The 16,580-nt window shown below is 37.9% G+C and overlaps 1 protein-coding gene across 3 annotated transcripts in view; it reads right to left on the bottom strand.

Annotated features, from left to right (window-relative positions):
* The window catches only part of TENM2 (teneurin transmembrane protein 2), a 563,241-nt gene that overhangs the window by 84,339 nt on the left and 462,322 nt on the right, over window positions 1-16,580 (bottom strand). For 2 of the 3 annotated variants that reach the window (XM_009318514.1, XM_009318515.1), the window contains 3 exons: window positions 8,618-8,812; window positions 2,936-3,136; window positions 1,222-1,434 (listed from right to left, as the gene is read on the bottom strand). In XM_009318514.1, the coding sequence (XP_009316789.1) occupies window positions 1,222-1,434; window positions 2,936-3,136; window positions 8,618-8,812 (609 nt within the window). Of the gene's footprint in view, window positions 1-1,147; window positions 1,435-2,935; window positions 3,137-8,617; window positions 8,813-16,580 lie in introns of those variants that run through there. The other variant, XM_009318516.1, reaches the window with a different exon arrangement.

Raw genomic sequence — 16,580 nt, 5'->3', positions numbered from 1 at the left:
CTTGAGGGATGCAGGAATCTCACCATACTTTTAAGTAAAGAAATAACAATTCACTTGTAATAGGACTGTCCCATTAGGGTCCCTGATTGCCATGAAAATCTCAATTGACCTACTCGTTTTCTTTGTTAAATTAACCACTTTAAGATAATTAAACCAATATGACCTTGGATTTGGACTCACTAGGTTTCTTTTAAGGTATGTTTAAGGTTCTTTGGAGGACCTCACAGTCCTCCAAAAATTCTCTGGAGAAAAATACACTCACCTGAATCTCACATTGCCTCAGCAGCTGGATACTCTTATTCCAGATAATTCTGCTCAGACTTCTCAGAAGAGATGTGATCACTCAGAATTTCCCATTTTTGACTTCAGCGTAGGTAAAATAACAATTTTTTCCTTTGTTTTCAGTAACTTTATAAAATAATCCAAATATACTACCTGACTACTTGTAGAGACAAAATAAAGAACTTCATTTAGGAACAATTAATTCCTCCTCAGAATAAATTTTCAAGCATGGTAATTGAGAGGGTAGAACAACATTGCTTTGTGTAAGTATAACCTTTTTGAACTTCCCAGGCTGACACATCACAGCTGAGATGCAATCGTGTTAGTCACGGCACTCTGCGTGATGCCAATGCTGTACTGAGCAGCACGCTATTAGGAAAGGGTAGAGCAGCATGCTGCACTACCGACAGGGCCCTCCCATGCTGGGATTGTCTATATGCAAACACCATGCCCACTGTCACAGCACAACACAGGAGAATGCTAGGGAGCTATTTCTGTAACGCCAGGAACACTTATCCCTCCACAACTTGACCCCTGCTCTGTGCGGTGATGGTGCTGATGTGTTTCAGATGTGATGTATAATAGCAGGAGGGCACTGATGCATCAGACCAGGAAATTAAAAAAGATGCCATTCACACAAAGGAATGTTTAGTTAAGTTTGAAAATCTTGGCTCAGATGATACCGTGATGGACCATTTGTTACATCTTTACTTACTAATGTTCATTTGCTGTGGAATTTGTTGTTGGTTTTTTTTTTTCCCTCTACAAATCAGTTTGTTACTGATTTTAAACGATTCCAAGAGCTCATCTGCATTTCACCCAACACATTTTGAGTCAGACATAATATTTGAAAGCACTAGGGTCCTTAAAGGAACAGCCTATTACAATACACAACAATAACTATGTTTCTACGATTTATGAAAAGAAAGCAATATGTGCCTGTTTCGGTGCCTGTCGTTTGCCTACCAATGGTGCAGTGCTCCCCATTCCAGCCCTCTCTGCATTCACATTTCCCATCTTTACAAGTTCCGTGCTCCGTACAACGGGGATGACACACACGCTGGTCACACGCCACTCCTGTCCACCCTTCTTCACAGCGACATGCTCCGCCAATGCACACCCCGTGAGTGCCACAGTCTACAGAGCACACTTCTAGGAGAAGAAAAGAATAAAGGTTATAGCTAGCTTATGTCCGTGGCAACGGGGCAGAAGCAGCAACCTAGCCATGAAGGGAGAAGTGAGTAGAACAGGTATGCTTTTGCTGAAAACTGTACGCTGTCAGAAGCTGGCCTGTTCACATTCAGATCAAAACCAGCATTTAACTTTTGCTAAAAAAACAAACTAAATGATATTAAAAAGTTGTTTAAAAAGACCTGCTAACGTGTGCCGGACAAACTGCTGTGGAGCCGCGTTCTCTATTCAGATACAAACAAGTTTCAGAGGTGGCCTGTCAGCAGTGAAGAAGGGGAGCACGTAGCTCTCTTTTACTCAAACCTGGACCTCTGGTGATTTTGATACAGACATCGATTTGCTAAGAATGAGACTGAAACTCACCTAAAACTCATTCAGCAGAGAATGGTGACAATTCAGGGTCACTTAGACTCTAGGAGTGACGGGTAAAAGACACTTTCAAGGGAGACCTTTTGGAATCCTATTCTGACCTAACACGTTCGGTTATCTGGTGTCTTAGTCCAAAAATTCTTCTACTGCTCTCTGCCAGCTGAAGTTGTAGGAAAGCAAACAGAGGGGTCTTTTGCCTCATGCATCATCAAAGAAATTGACAGTGAAACTCTCATTCGCGAATTTTTCTGGCTGCTGATGTGTGAAGCAGGAAAAACACATCTTGATATTAATTTCACTGGTGGGGTATTCTAAGTCATTAATCTCAAGAAATAACTGAATGTATCTGAAAACTGGGAATATTATTTTGAGAGACTTGCTTATGGCCTACAGCTGTCTTAAGGTTCAGCTTACAACATATATGCAAAATTCCCAGTATTTTTTCCCCACAAATAGAACATTCGCTGTCTTGTCAAAACTGTTTTTTTTCTCTTTAGCTCCTGCTGTTAGAATAATCAAGTTTTACAACTGTAGCTTTGGAGAGGATGAAATATTTTAGCCTACGCTTTTGCGCCTGCTTTTTAGTGTTCTTGCTCTAAAACTATTTTTTTAAATATTCCACGTATGACTGAAAAGGGAAAAATACCCTTTATTTGAAAAGGGATTTTTCTCTTTGAGTAGCATTTCGATACGCAGTAAAGCAAACCCCAAAAACATACTGAATTGTAGTGTTTTCCATTCCCCAAATGTTATAAGCATATTTATAAATTATGGAACTTTTCATTTATAGTTGGGAAACAGATGTGAAGCACTTAAGTAACTTTTTCAGTCCAAACGAGGGTCAGTATTAGAATGAAATACAAACTCCTAACCTGCATCCCCCTCGCCCCCCAGCTGACAGTCCCAAATTAAGAATGTCACAAAAAATAGCATCTAAGATAGACACACGCTTCTTCCCAACATAGCTAAACGGGACCAAACATGTTCCAAAGACAATTTTCTAAATTATTTGCATTTCAAACTTGCCATAGATATTAACATTTTAACAAAATAAGAACATCATTGCAAAAGCAGGAAAAAATCTTTTTCTTACCAACGGAGCAGTCAGGGCCCATCCAGTTGGGATCACAGCTACAAAGACCTGTGTCAGACAGGTAGGTACCGTGCCCACTACACTGGTCTGGACACTGGGCTCTGGGAAGCTCACAATTTATTCCACCCCAACCTGGGCTGCAGAGACATTCTCCATTCACACAGACCCCGTGGTTGGAGCACGTTGGATCTAAGCAGTCAACTGCAGAAGAAAACAAAAACAACGTAGAGAAAGGTCAGTTCACAGAATAGGATCTTTGGAAAACATGTAGATGCGTGCTCTGAAAAGTTTGTATCACTGTGATAAATAAAGCAAATTGATGTAGTTCTTCAAGTCATATTAACACCTGGTCTGAGAATGGGAAAGTGCGATGTAATTTGTTTTACATTAGCTCCAAATAAAACAGGGTTTGACTGAACAATGAAAGCTTACTGCAGGAACGCTGTAGTGAAGAAGCACGAAGACTTAAAAATAACACTTAAATATATATAGTAAGAGTTCCGCACACACGCCTTCACCTGGGGACATTTCTTCTGAAATACATTGAAGTTCCAATGAATCATGTACTATATTTAAACATCAAAATAAAAAAAATAACTGAATAAATTGCACTTTTTAAAGGATATTTTTCTTTGGAGTATCTTCATCAATACCGCTATTATTACTATAGAAATGCTAGAGCATTGTGAGACTAACGTTATGATACCCACTTTAAGTACCTAGAAGTCAAAATATCAGTGGCTTTCAGCTTCATTTAGACTCCTAAATTATTCAGGCACTTCTGAATATTTGATTCGTGGTCTATTAGTAGCTGAGCTGTGAAATCGAGAGTCCTAGTTACTTCAACCCATATTCTAACCAGCAGATAATTCCTCTTAAAGAAATAAAGAGAAACAGATATAGGTATGGATTTCACCTTTTCTCAATCCAGAAACAACAGAATAAGAAAGCGAAAATAGTTATGATGGAAAATCATCCAATGAAATTTCAGTTGCTATTTCAATCCTGATAAATAAAGGAATGTTATGAGCTGTCTTCCAAATAAACTCTATCAGTAACATTATGGTTTTCCAAATTTTTATCTTCTATCATGAATTTGTATAAGTATACTATGCTCTAACACAAATACCAACATAGAGGCTTTACCAACCGCCTTTTGCTGTGGAATTGAGGGCCAAGGTCAAATTCATGTCCTAAATAAAATGAATTCATCTCATGACTGGTATATATTAGCTCACAACAGCAGGACCAAGAATGATTGGCATTCTCTCTTGCAGCTCCAGGAAGATCTGAGTTTATAATGAAAGTGATTTATCTCTCATCTTTTCCAAATTGATCCTTCTAAATTAAGGCAGAGACATTTTCACTCTACCTTATGTGAACAATACTTGATCTTTCAAATCTCAACTTTTCTATAAACATAAGTCTTGTCAAATTATTTTATGTAGCTGCAGAACATTTAAACTAAGTATATAGATTAGATATGACACATAGGATAGAGGCAGGCACATTTAGAGATGCAATAACATGAGTTATCATAATAGTTTTTATTTTAATTCAGATCACAGTAGTACAGGAATAAATTACTATAAGATTTCTTACAAGATTTTCATTGTAACGATGACACTGGCTATAGTTTTTTTCTTTTTCTTTTTTATTTTTTTTTAAGATTTAATGCTTAGTTAATTGGACATGAAAATATTATAATGCAATTTTGTATTTATAGGTAAACCAAGATTGTTTTGTGGTTCAGCTCAGATAAGATTTGATAAATTCATAAATTGTTTTAAAATTATCCAGAATGCTTGATTAGAAACTGTCCAAAGTTTAGAATAAGTCTTTCATACCATTTCTGTTGAACCCAATAGACACAGAGCTGTGATAAAACAATCTGATTGAATAAAGAAATAAAGAACACAAAGATTTAATGGTCAATTTACTTTTAGGATGAAGGTTACATTTTCCCCCTAAATTTAGTCTATTCTATTTTTTTTTTTTTTTAGATTATGATATTTTAATGGAAAATTTAAAAGGGTAATTTGTGTATAACACTGCATGTGGCAGGACAGCTAACTTTAGGAGATATTGATGAGTCCTAATGGACTCTCCATGTCGGAAATGTATCATCTTCCTTCTCAAATGAAAGTAATAATGAAAGCAATGCAGAGCATATGAAAAACACCACCTTCTGCTACATAAATTAACTGTCTTTCCTGTATCCTGAATTACAGTATTCATGCATCTGAGATTTATTTCCACAGAATAAGCTCATCAATACCCCTAAGCCTCCAATCTCCCTTGTTTTATAGAATAACACGCTAACCACCTTTGTCCTTTGTTCTGGACAAATATACTTTATAGCTGTTTTGTTCTATCATATGGGTAAGTAATAGCTTTCAAAGTTTAAATTGAAGGGAGTTTTTGCTTTGAACTCAAATCTTGTTCTATTTTAATACGTGCTTTTAGAGTTATCATCTTAGGCCAGATCCTCAGCTGCTAAAATTAGCATAACATGATTACCTGCAATAGAACTACACTGACTTATGCTGCAAAGGTTCTGGCCCCGAGTCTTTAGAAGGGTTTACAATGGTATTTAATAAGGATTTATAAATGGAGGTTCTTTGGTGTTTAAACAAAGGAGAACGCGCCTTAGCATGTAAGTACGTTAGACTTGGAACTCATAGCCCCTTGGCAGCTCAGATCATTAGAGCTCATTTAGTATTGGGCCCTCTGTAGGTTTGACAAAAAAGGTACTGAAAACAATTTATATCCCGAAGGACAAAAAAGGAGGTCAAGGAGTTTTCTCAACAATATGTACCATGAAACCCCCAAAGAGCCATGAATTAGACTTACAAAGTTAAATGTCATTGAAAAATGACTCGACCGTGAAACTGACAAGAAGCCCACCCCTAACTTAACCCAACCGGGCAATTTCACTTGTCTCCCCCTAAACCAGATTGAACGAAACCTGACAAATACGCCACTTCATCTTGTGTGCAAATTTGTTAATAGAACAACAGTGTTTATGCTGCAAAAACTGTGCATCACAAATATTGATTTTGGTGCCACTTTCATTTCAGGTAAATTGTTTGAACAATATGACCACGATGAAAATCAGAAATAAAAAGCTAACGGGAAGAAAAAAATGCTGACCCACTTGTTCTAATTCAATATCCTAGTTGGAAAATGGCGAATGAATCAACCTTCGCCATTCCTTTTGGAAGCTTAAATCAATAGAGGAAATTTCATATATTATATATAAATACAAATATATTTATTTGTATCGTTCTACCATTAGAATAGTAGAATTTAAAGGTTTTGCATGAATTAGAATAAGACCAGATGATTACCTGCAACTGGAGAGACACCACTCCATATTATACCCTTTTTCCTGTAGCTCTTGAATTAATGTGAGAAATATGTACAGAAGAAATGGAGTTTTAGAATAGAAACATGATGGTTGTTTTTTATTTATTTGTAAATTAATTTATTGACTTACTTATTGCCCAATGATGTATGCAAAAGGTTATTTTAACCTTTCTTGTCATGTTACTGGCCCCTTCCAAGTTTGCAGTCAATACCTCCTGCCTTTGTAATCCATTTATCTTTTTAAGAAAAAACTTATCCTTTCAAGCACACTGTTGATTAAATGATAGATGTCCTTTCACCTCACGTAGTAATTCACCTCCCAAAATACTTTGTTGACTGACAATGTTTTGTAGCGTTTCCAACTTTGAATGGTGTTAACAACACCTTCGCAAGAAGATATGCACTAGCCTGTTCTATAAACTTCTCTGGAGTTGGTGATGTGTTTGTTTCACCCATTTCAAACATTCACCTTAGGATAAGCTGAATTAAGCACTACGAGAGCCTATTTCTCTTATAGGAGTTATAGGGGATTCAAGATGTCTACCTCAGATATACCACAGCCATTCAGACAACTGAAAGTGGAGAGAGAATTCCGTGTAAGTAGCTGGAAATTACAATCAAGATGAGGGAGGAACTGCTTACAAGGTAAAATTTACAGAATCAAATGAAAGAAAGATAATTTTAGGCCATCTACCATAGTCTCTCTAATAATACGAGCATTTATATGACAACGCAAAACATGATGAAATTTATATAACTTAATTAGACTAAGGAAACAATTGCAGTTAGTACCAGAAAGAGAGTTTCCACATTCCCGGGGAATAGACTGGATGTTGTAGAGCATGCTAAAGACAGTCTTTTCCTTCTTTTGTTTCGATGAGAATGCTAGCTATGGCAAGGCATTTCAGAGAATTTTTGCGTATTTCCTATAATCACACACACAGGGTGAACTGAGAACCATCAATTCTAGCAGACAAAAAGGACGTTACAGAATTTTCTGGATATAGCTTAAAACGTAACCCATTAAAAACAATGGAAAAACTCTACTGACTTCAACTGAGTTCTGGATTAGAGCTTGTGAAGCTTTTCTGGAAGGAGATGAGAGGAATGAACTGAACAAACAGTTTCAGTGTTGCCAGACCCCCTAGTGAGGATCCTTGCTTTTTTTTGCTTTTAGCAAAATAAGTTCCCTCAGACTAATGCAAGATCATGTCCTAAAGGCGATGACTGCAGTCCACGCCCAAAGAATAAAGCCCTTAGTGGTTCAGGTCCCTGCAGTTCTCTTCCCTTTGTTTTCTGATGGGAGAAACAGCTGTTTACTATAGGGCAAGATAAAAATTGATACACGTGGTGGACAGCTCTGCATCCCACTCAGAATAGTCCATAGAGACTCTTTAGTCCTAGTCATAAAACCATGCAGCTCCAGTCCTATCACTTTAGTCCTCAAACTGCTCTTCCTTTTGGAGGATTAATAAGCTCTGGAATGTCATCATAAAGTAGCTTGAACTATTACTGCTCTGAGGATGTGCTGAACTGTCTATTTAGCAATTGTCCGGGGAGTTCAATTCTCTTTTAAAACCATACTATAATGTATTTTAAAAAGAAAAGCAGTCCAATTCATGTTGTGCATTCTAAGAGAAAACACTGTGAATAAAACCAATACCGAGCTTAATCTATGACCACATTTTGCATGGGTTATTTTGTTAAATTTGCTCATTCTATGTACACAAGGAATTGGACACTTTCAACTTGAAGAGCTTTTCTGCATTTAAAGGACAGTTATCATTTGTGTGCGCCATCTACCTTTCTTTAATCCCATATGATTGCAGCTAACAGGGGTAATTTGCCCTACATGAAGTCTGTAAGTAACATGGATACCTAAGTCTTTCAAATTTGTTTCATCAACTTCTGTCTTAATAGTGACTGATATGTTTGCTTTGTGTGGAGCTGCAGCTATACAATTTTGTCTACCGCTGCTCCTTTTTCCTCTGTGTTTCACATCTAAATTGTTCAATAAATATAATCCATAAGAAAAGATTTATCTTCACTCTTCAACAAAGGAATTATTCAGGTTTACTTGCGGGAGACACTCTTAATACTGCAAAACGATGTATACAGAAGGTCAGAAGTTTTGTCTGAACTTTGATAGATCAGTAAAATTGTGATGGACTACATTTTTACCCCTCTCTTACAATAATCTGCTACAGTAGTTTTACATTTAAATTTTTTTTCTGTTCTTTCCTTTTTTTCTACCCATTAAATAACTCCAAACCCCAGAAAACAAACTGACAACATAGAAAGAAAATGTCCTACCTTCTTCACAGTTTTCTCCTTTATAGCCAACAGAACAGACACAGTTCCCTTCGATGCAGGAACCATGACCTCCACATGAGGGATCAATACACTGGCTGACGGGTACATCACATTCTGGACCTTTCCAGCCACTGTAGCATAAGCAGGTGCCTTTAGAGTATTGACCATTGCCACTGCACAGAACCGGGCAGGCAGCTGGAAAATCGAACCAAAGAAAAACAGCATACAGGGTCATACATGTATTCATGTAAAAGTGCACCAAAAATCCACTACCAAATACTTATAGATATATTCAAATATGTTAATTTAGTGGGGGAAAATATCTAAGATAATTTGTAGTAGTTCAGTTCTTCATTTCCCAAAGAAATCATCTGATTACTACTTAATAAAGTATACGTGTTGGGCATTCTGAGAATACAGCTGCTATTCTTTATAGACTATTGATGATGTTTGGGATAACTAATGAGGTAATGTGAACAGATTTGAGTCTGACATTACTCGGCTTTGTTCCACTAGGTAACATCCAATTTTCACAGATAGCAGAACACACAAAACATTCAGTCCCCAGAACATTTTATTATATAGCATCTTTCTTCTTCCATAACACTTTTATAATGTAATGTCCCAAAAACTTTTTAGACCCTTTATCTTGTTTTTTTCAGTGTAAGAATCTTGAACACAGGAATAACACAAGCTTTCATCTACAACAAATGCACCTTGCCACCAACATCCCTTCTGAACCTTGTTTTCCCAAATCTCAGAGTGACTGCTTTTACCCTGTGTGTATTGGCAAGGAAACACCATTAACCCTTATTCCTCCCTCTTGTATTATTAAGAGGGTAAGACACATTCTGAGCAAATATTCATTTATGCAAATGAAGTGAAGCCTATGAATAATAAAGGTAGTCAGCAGGTCTTGGATGCCAGGAATCAGATGTTGTACATATGCAGAGCAATGGAAAGAAACAAGTGGTTTATTAAAAGCCAGTTGCACATAAATGTTACTCTAAGGCATATTCACACTCCTATATGCCCATGTCTCCCATGTGAACACGGCAGTCTGCGAACTTGCACGCCTGCCAAAGGCTGAATGTGTGGTCACTAGCCAGAGAAATGGAAAAAATAACAGAGGAATAACAGAAAATGGGAGTAATGAAGTGAATCTTTGAGAAAAGGTACACTTTTGTGCTCTTCTCTGATGCAGTTTGATAAAGACAGAAAAGTATTTCCCTGCCTTTTCACCCTCCAAAGTAATTAGAAACTTACAGCTAGTTTTACAGTGCCAAAAAAAATACTCACAAGCTACTATCAATCATTAAAAGGTCCTAATGTCTCCCTGCTTCTATTATCCCTTTAACCTGAATGATCAAGAAGAACCCAAGTAATTGATTTCCTACAAAGAAATGTGTAATTGTCCAGTTATACAACTTCTCCACTGTTCAGTCCTGTAACCCTTATTAATCTTAGCTGTCCCATTGATCTGCTGCAACAACACATTTCAGGATAGATCTTTTCAAGAATTTTCTTATTTGAAGTGGGAAAAAACTGATCAGAAAAAAATATATTCAGATTTCTAACCTGAGATGTTAGCTAGAATTTAGACTGCTGAGAATTATTTCAATTAAATCTACAGGTTGATGGGCCACGACACACGTATAATCTTTTTAGCCTATTTTTTCTGCAGCAGAATAATAACAAAATCTGTATGCTGAAGTTTGGGGGTTTTTTGCTACCCCTTCTCTGTCTTCGGGCCATATTGTCCATCCTTTGGTAGCAAATAGGACTTAATTTTACTTCATTCATGGTGTTCTTTCTTACTATGAGTCTTGTTCAATCTTTTTGTTCCTCACTCCAAAAATGAATACAAATCTGAATAAAATATAATTTCCAGCAGCAACTCTCTGATTTCAGATGTGACATACATTCACAAGTGCTTTACTGAGTTTAGTGAAAAAGTTTATGCTAAAGTTCTACCGGTTTTGCTTTTTGCAGCTGGTTGCAGAATTAAGTTTACTGAACCAGCTGGATTGAATTACAATACAGACAAATATCCATTATGTCCATATTGCACTCTGGGACAGCCTATTTTACATCTTTTTGCACGTCATCATGAAACACCCTTCCATGATATACAACACGCTGAACTAGTAGCAACTTGAATGCCATATGACTAATTATTCCTTCTGTCTGCATGCATTACATCATGGAGTCTATCTCACTTCCTCAGCATGCACTGCTTTTCACTGCCTAGATATGCTAACTGCTGGTACTGCAAGTCGTATAGGTGAGCCATAAAGAAAGGGATCAAACTAGGACCACTTCCACTCTTCACGTATGAAGACCTGGGGACACAAACAATTCCTTTGTCCATAACTCTTTATTTCACTGCAATTAAAAGTCTTGTTTGGGCTCACATTGATATATTTTCTGAAATCACTGTAAGCAAGGTAATCACTTCAGTCCTGCTCTCTTTACGTGCCATGGTGCAGATGATCTGGAGGTGAGTGATCAGAAGGCAGCTTGTCCTGAAGACCTGGAGTAACCATGAGTGGCAAGTTTCTTGGTGCCACCTTCCACACCCTGACACGTTATAGAGATACTTTCCCTTTATCTGGGCCTCATCTTAACACAAAAATATCTCTCTCTAGAACAAGGCACCTCTCAGCTCCTGTATGTGGCGGTTAAGCTTGCAGTCCCTTTGTTCAAGTCCACCACAGAAGGAAGTAATATTGTTGGATGCAAATTCTCTACATGCTCCCGAGCCATTGCAGACACTCAATGTTATCATTAATGGTTGCTCAACACGGATTCTCCAACTGCACTGGGACACGCCAGCATATGGCTTGCTTTTGCCCATCAACCTCCTCACTACGCTGTGATAAAGCTGCATAGCAAGAAAGGTCCCAGGAAAGCTAAATGAATCAGTGGGCAGTAGAGAGTTTCTTCAGACAAACCACATTTGTTCAAGTAGTTAAAAAGACAAAAAGTTAGAGTTGACTTACAAGCTGGATACAAGTGAGGAATAGCTTTTTTTGGTTTGTTGTTTTACAGGTCAACATGGCACTCAACACCTGAAAGGACTTCTGTTCTGCAAACCTCTCCTCTGGAGTCAAAACTCAAATAAAGGCAATAACTGTATTTGAACAGCACAGTCCCCTGCAAGAGGCACTGAGCCAAAATAAATCCATTATTAAAAGAAATAAAAAAAACCAAAACCCAAAAAACAACAAGCAACTTAGCTGTGACCACCCTAGACCTAGCTAGATAATACTGTGCCAGCCACCTGCTGTAAGATTGCTTCTCTCCTCGCCTTGCCCCTAAGTCTCATTAAGCAATGGGCAATTGTGGTCCAGCTAAAAGAGTTGTATATCTACTATTTGGAACATGTCTATGGGAAGGCCATTCTTAGCTTCCACTTTTGATCTGAATTTGCAGGGTTCAACTTCTGGAAGACAAGAGACTGGCACAGCAGAAGAAAGATTACTAGATGGTGCTGGGTCTTGGGCTAAAGAGCTCCCTCAGCAGTTTTTTAGTGTTCCCTTACTCTGCTATGGTGCTTCAGGAATTTAAGTAAAGCTGAAAGCCATGTCACAGCTTTTCATTCCTCTCTTCATGCTTCTACCAGGTCAGAGGTCTTGCTATGGTTCATAAATCTATTCAGTCCTTGTGAAGCTTGTACATAAGTTGAACAGTAATCTGCCTTTGGTGGTCTGCCACTGCAGTATGCATTGCCAAGATGTTACTGACACCAGAACCGACTTTGGACAAATGAAAGAATCTGTCATTTAACCTTAGGGATGAAATGAATACAGTTAAGATTAAGACACTTGCAACCTAAAGCCATAAAGTTTAATCTACAAGCCTCTGCTGGGGTTATTCTACAAACTATGTAACAGGAATATCACTTTGAGAATAAGAAAATGACAGAGGTTCTTGGTCAGATTTTGGCATTTCCAAGACTGCCATGTCACTAAGATTGCAGGAGAAACACGCAAGCAAGAATGCAAGCAAGCGTAGGTTATAAGAAGCTGGCTTGTCACTGCTGTAATAAATAGCTGCTCTTTAATGTTTCTGCTATGGGTTTATAGTCTGTTCTAGGTGAGGAATAGAGAGAGAATCAAGCTGCTCTTCCACAGAAAACAGAAGCAGGCAGTCTAAAAAGAGGTCTGCTATGCTTATTTGCTAGACCATGTTGCTGCAGGGCAAGACCCACAATCCACTCTAATTTTACAACTAGGTGGCTTCAATTAATTTGCAAACAACTCAAGAGTCATCTGGAGTTCTTGTCAACTAGGACTGCTTATTTTCCCAATGTGAAGTGGATGGCCCCTATTCCAGAACAGAATTGACTGTTCAAAGTCTGTTGAAGGGGTGTGAAGGAAGGTTGGTTTATGTAATAGAACAATCAAGTTCCATCTCATTTCAGTGGACAGATAGGTTGCATAAAGACAACCATGTATCACACACCAGCACTGTCAAAAAGTGGATAGAGGTCTTCAGAAGTAATGTCAACACTCAAGTAAGTTAAGCACAAAGGTATATCTCCTGAGTGAAGTCTGAATAAGCACAATAGGTATTAACTCTAAATGTGGTTTTGGTGATGTGATTCTGCCCTTTACCCGTATTTGAACAAAACCAGACTAAGTTCTTAACATGGGTCTCAGCTGATCAAAGGATACTACAGACCTTTGAGTCCTGTAGGCTGCACACATTTAAGAGCATGAATTGAGCAGGAAAGACCAGCCAAACATCCCTCTAAAAGTTCTCTCTCTCTCTAAAGGTTATCTTTGGATAGGTATTTTGGAGTAATGTTAATATTCCCTGATGCATGAGGAAAGGTGATTTGATAACAACCTGTTACACATGGACTAGGAGGGGATATGGTAAGGGATAACGCCCAAATGGTCTGGCCTCAAAAGCCACCATTTTCCCAGTGACACTTAACACACAGGTATCCCAGCTGCAGTCTGTCCACACACTCCTTTCACCCACCCTTATGGTATTCACACGTACATACTCACCAAAGGTGTTCTTCTAGAGCATGGCAAGAAACCAGTAAAGGATATCTGAGGAGCCAAACTCTCGGAGGCTGTTGCAGAACTTGGTTTAGTAACACAGCTGCTTGGTTGAGAGGCCTTTCCCTGCTACTTGAAGTTCCAAACAGGATTTGAAGGCAGAGTTCTGGCTTGGTTCCTCTTGCTGTAGAGCAAACATTACCCTGGTGCAGAAAGAGTCCTGTACCACTAGGATCTAGGCTGCCAGTTCTCTACTGCAGACTTTTTTCAGTTCCTCCTCATAAAATGGACAAATTGGTATACTTCTCTTGAAAGTTATTTGAGTTTCTGGGCACAGAAATATGCAGACTTGAAAGGTTTTTGAACTTGTATCTGTAATGCTTCCCTGTCCTGGGGAGCAGGTCACAAGAAATGCCCTTATATTGCTCTTATTTTGCAAGCAGCTCAGTTTTACATCCAAATGTAAATTTTCAAATGGGGCATAAGAAGGTGGGCTTCCTTTGTGCCATCTACAGGCTTATTCAAAGCCCAGACAAGCTGTCAGGAGTCACCCCATATCAAGTCAAAGTTTTTCAACATATGTACCACAGAATTTTGTGGTGAGATGCTCATGGCAGGTTGGTGAGGGGTGTCACTGGTCGGGAGAAAACTGCATGAAGCCTGTTGGGGTAGTGTTTGAGTAAGGACCAGAATGGTTGTATCCATAACGCTTATAAGCCCTAATGTTGCATGTAAACTGGATTCTTCTTACCACGAGTTGGTGTGCATAAGAGATGAGCTTGACTGCCCATTCACAATGTAAGCAGTAAGGAAAATTAGGACCGAGTCTTGAAGTCCAAGTTTAAGGCTGGGCTAACAGAGCACTTAGACACCATCTAAAGTGCCTTTACATCCTAAGTACTGCTAATTGTTCCATCAACCAATTTTAACAAGATTATCTGAAAAGTTAAAACTCATGGAAGAACATTCCCTGTTTGAACACATAATTAGACAAATTCATGGAATGAAAATTTACAAAGGCTACTATACACAAAGAGACATCATCTACTGTAGGAAGTCCTAACACAAGTTATCTCTAGAACCAAAAGAATTTACTGGAGAAGCATCAAAGACAGGTACAATTTTTACTGTTCCTCAACTATCTCCTGTATGGCACCATCAGAGCTGAAATCCTGGGTAAAATGGAATTTTGGTCTGAGCCATCACAGCTTTACTTCCGTAATATAACCTCTATACAAAAACACACATTCAGAATAAAACGTTCTGAAGAGACACTATTTATACTCCTATGTAAGATATGTTCAGCCCTTGTTGAACTGTACAGAACTTTGTCAGACCTAAGAGAAATAATTATTTTTATCTGTAGATGTTCCTGTTTAGGAGGAGGAAGTGAGTTTCAGTCCTGAAGCTTTTGCTAAAGAGCACAGGTTAAAAGAAATGTGCCTGACAGCATATGCACTTACAAAACTGCATAAGGATCAGCTGTTCTCTACATGTGGTCACATACTTGCACGTCTAATTGGTCTACTGTAACTAGTATGATCCAACAGTGGAGGATATGCACTAATATTAGCATGCATAGCACTTGTTGAGGTTTACACAAAGTTCACTTGGGGTCAGACAAAAACTTGGTTCTACTTCCAAACATATGGACACATTTTGAGTCTTCTCATCAAGAAGAATTTCCAAATTTTTTGAGTCTGGTTTTGCCCAAACAATTCTTCCCTATACTCATTAGGCCAACTCAGCCCAGTGTCCCTAAGCTTGGGGGAAGTCATTATCACGAAACAGAGTAAATGTTTTTCAAGTCTTTAATACAACCATATTAACATTCTATAGTTGTGTCTCAAAAATCATCTGAACCTATGGAGTGGGCAGTTTTGATATAGTCTTTGGACAGAGTTGCACAAATTCCTAGTTATATAAAAAAATGAAACACACACTAGCATAACAGAAATCAAGTTGTTCTTTGTTTCACTGACCACCGGGAATTGTATTGAAGACAGTTGTGGGTCAAACTTCTTACCAAGGAACCTTACCAGTGAATCTGTTGGGTGCAGTTCCTCTACGAGGTAATTAATTCAGACTCTGTAATAGCTCACACTTGGACTTCCTTTTAGCAGAGATTAAGCTGCTACTGCTGAGAGATTATGCATGATTTTGCCACTACATAAAGAAGATGGATTACTGTTTACGACAGTCCAATCTGAAACCAATAATGCATTCCAAACTGCAGTAGAAATACAGGAAAGATCCAAAACCAATGTCACCTACAACCGCCTGGCTCCAAATACCTAAAAAATATGAATAGGCTCACATTGTACTGATGTTTTTTTCTCTTTTTGGTCTTTATCTTGGTGATGCATATGTAGCATTTTGTCTACAAATGCTAATTTCTCTTCAATGGACAAAACAGATTAAGGTGTAAGCAGGTGAAGACATATTTTACTGACGCTAGAGCTGAATCCTACTGCAATTGTATACCAAAGCCCTGAATAATTTTAGATTCACTCCAAAAGCTACAACCAAGTTCTTGTCTACAGTTAACCTCCTAAAGTGAAGTTATACCTACTTAGATACAAACAATCTTAATTTCTAAATGGCTTAAAATCCACAAAACCACTAAAACCAAAGGAATTGCAAACATCTGCATTTTAGAAAATCACCCCAGCTATTTAAGAAGTTAATTTCTGACAACCTGATTCAAAATGTTGGCTCTAGACTTTACATTATTATTATTTTAAACAAGACAGTACTGAAACATTACAAGTTATCAAATCCCTTGTTACACCAAGTGTTTGCCCATATTTCTAAAAATTAGGAGACATTAAATATATGAGTATTCTTATTTGTAGTTTAAAAATACAATTGTTTTGTTTGACAACACTTTCCTTCATATTTTATGTTTAAACCTATTTTAATCAGTGGGGTGGATATTTCACTACTTG

This window comes from Pygoscelis adeliae, unplaced genomic scaffold, assembly GCF_000699105.1.
Source record: "Pygoscelis adeliae isolate BGI_AS28 unplaced genomic scaffold, ASM69910v1 Scaffold42, whole genome shotgun sequence".
NCBI classification, from domain to species: domain Eukaryota; kingdom Metazoa; phylum Chordata; class Aves; order Sphenisciformes; family Spheniscidae; genus Pygoscelis; species Pygoscelis adeliae.
This window is presented reverse-complemented; position numbering and strand designations above follow the sequence as displayed.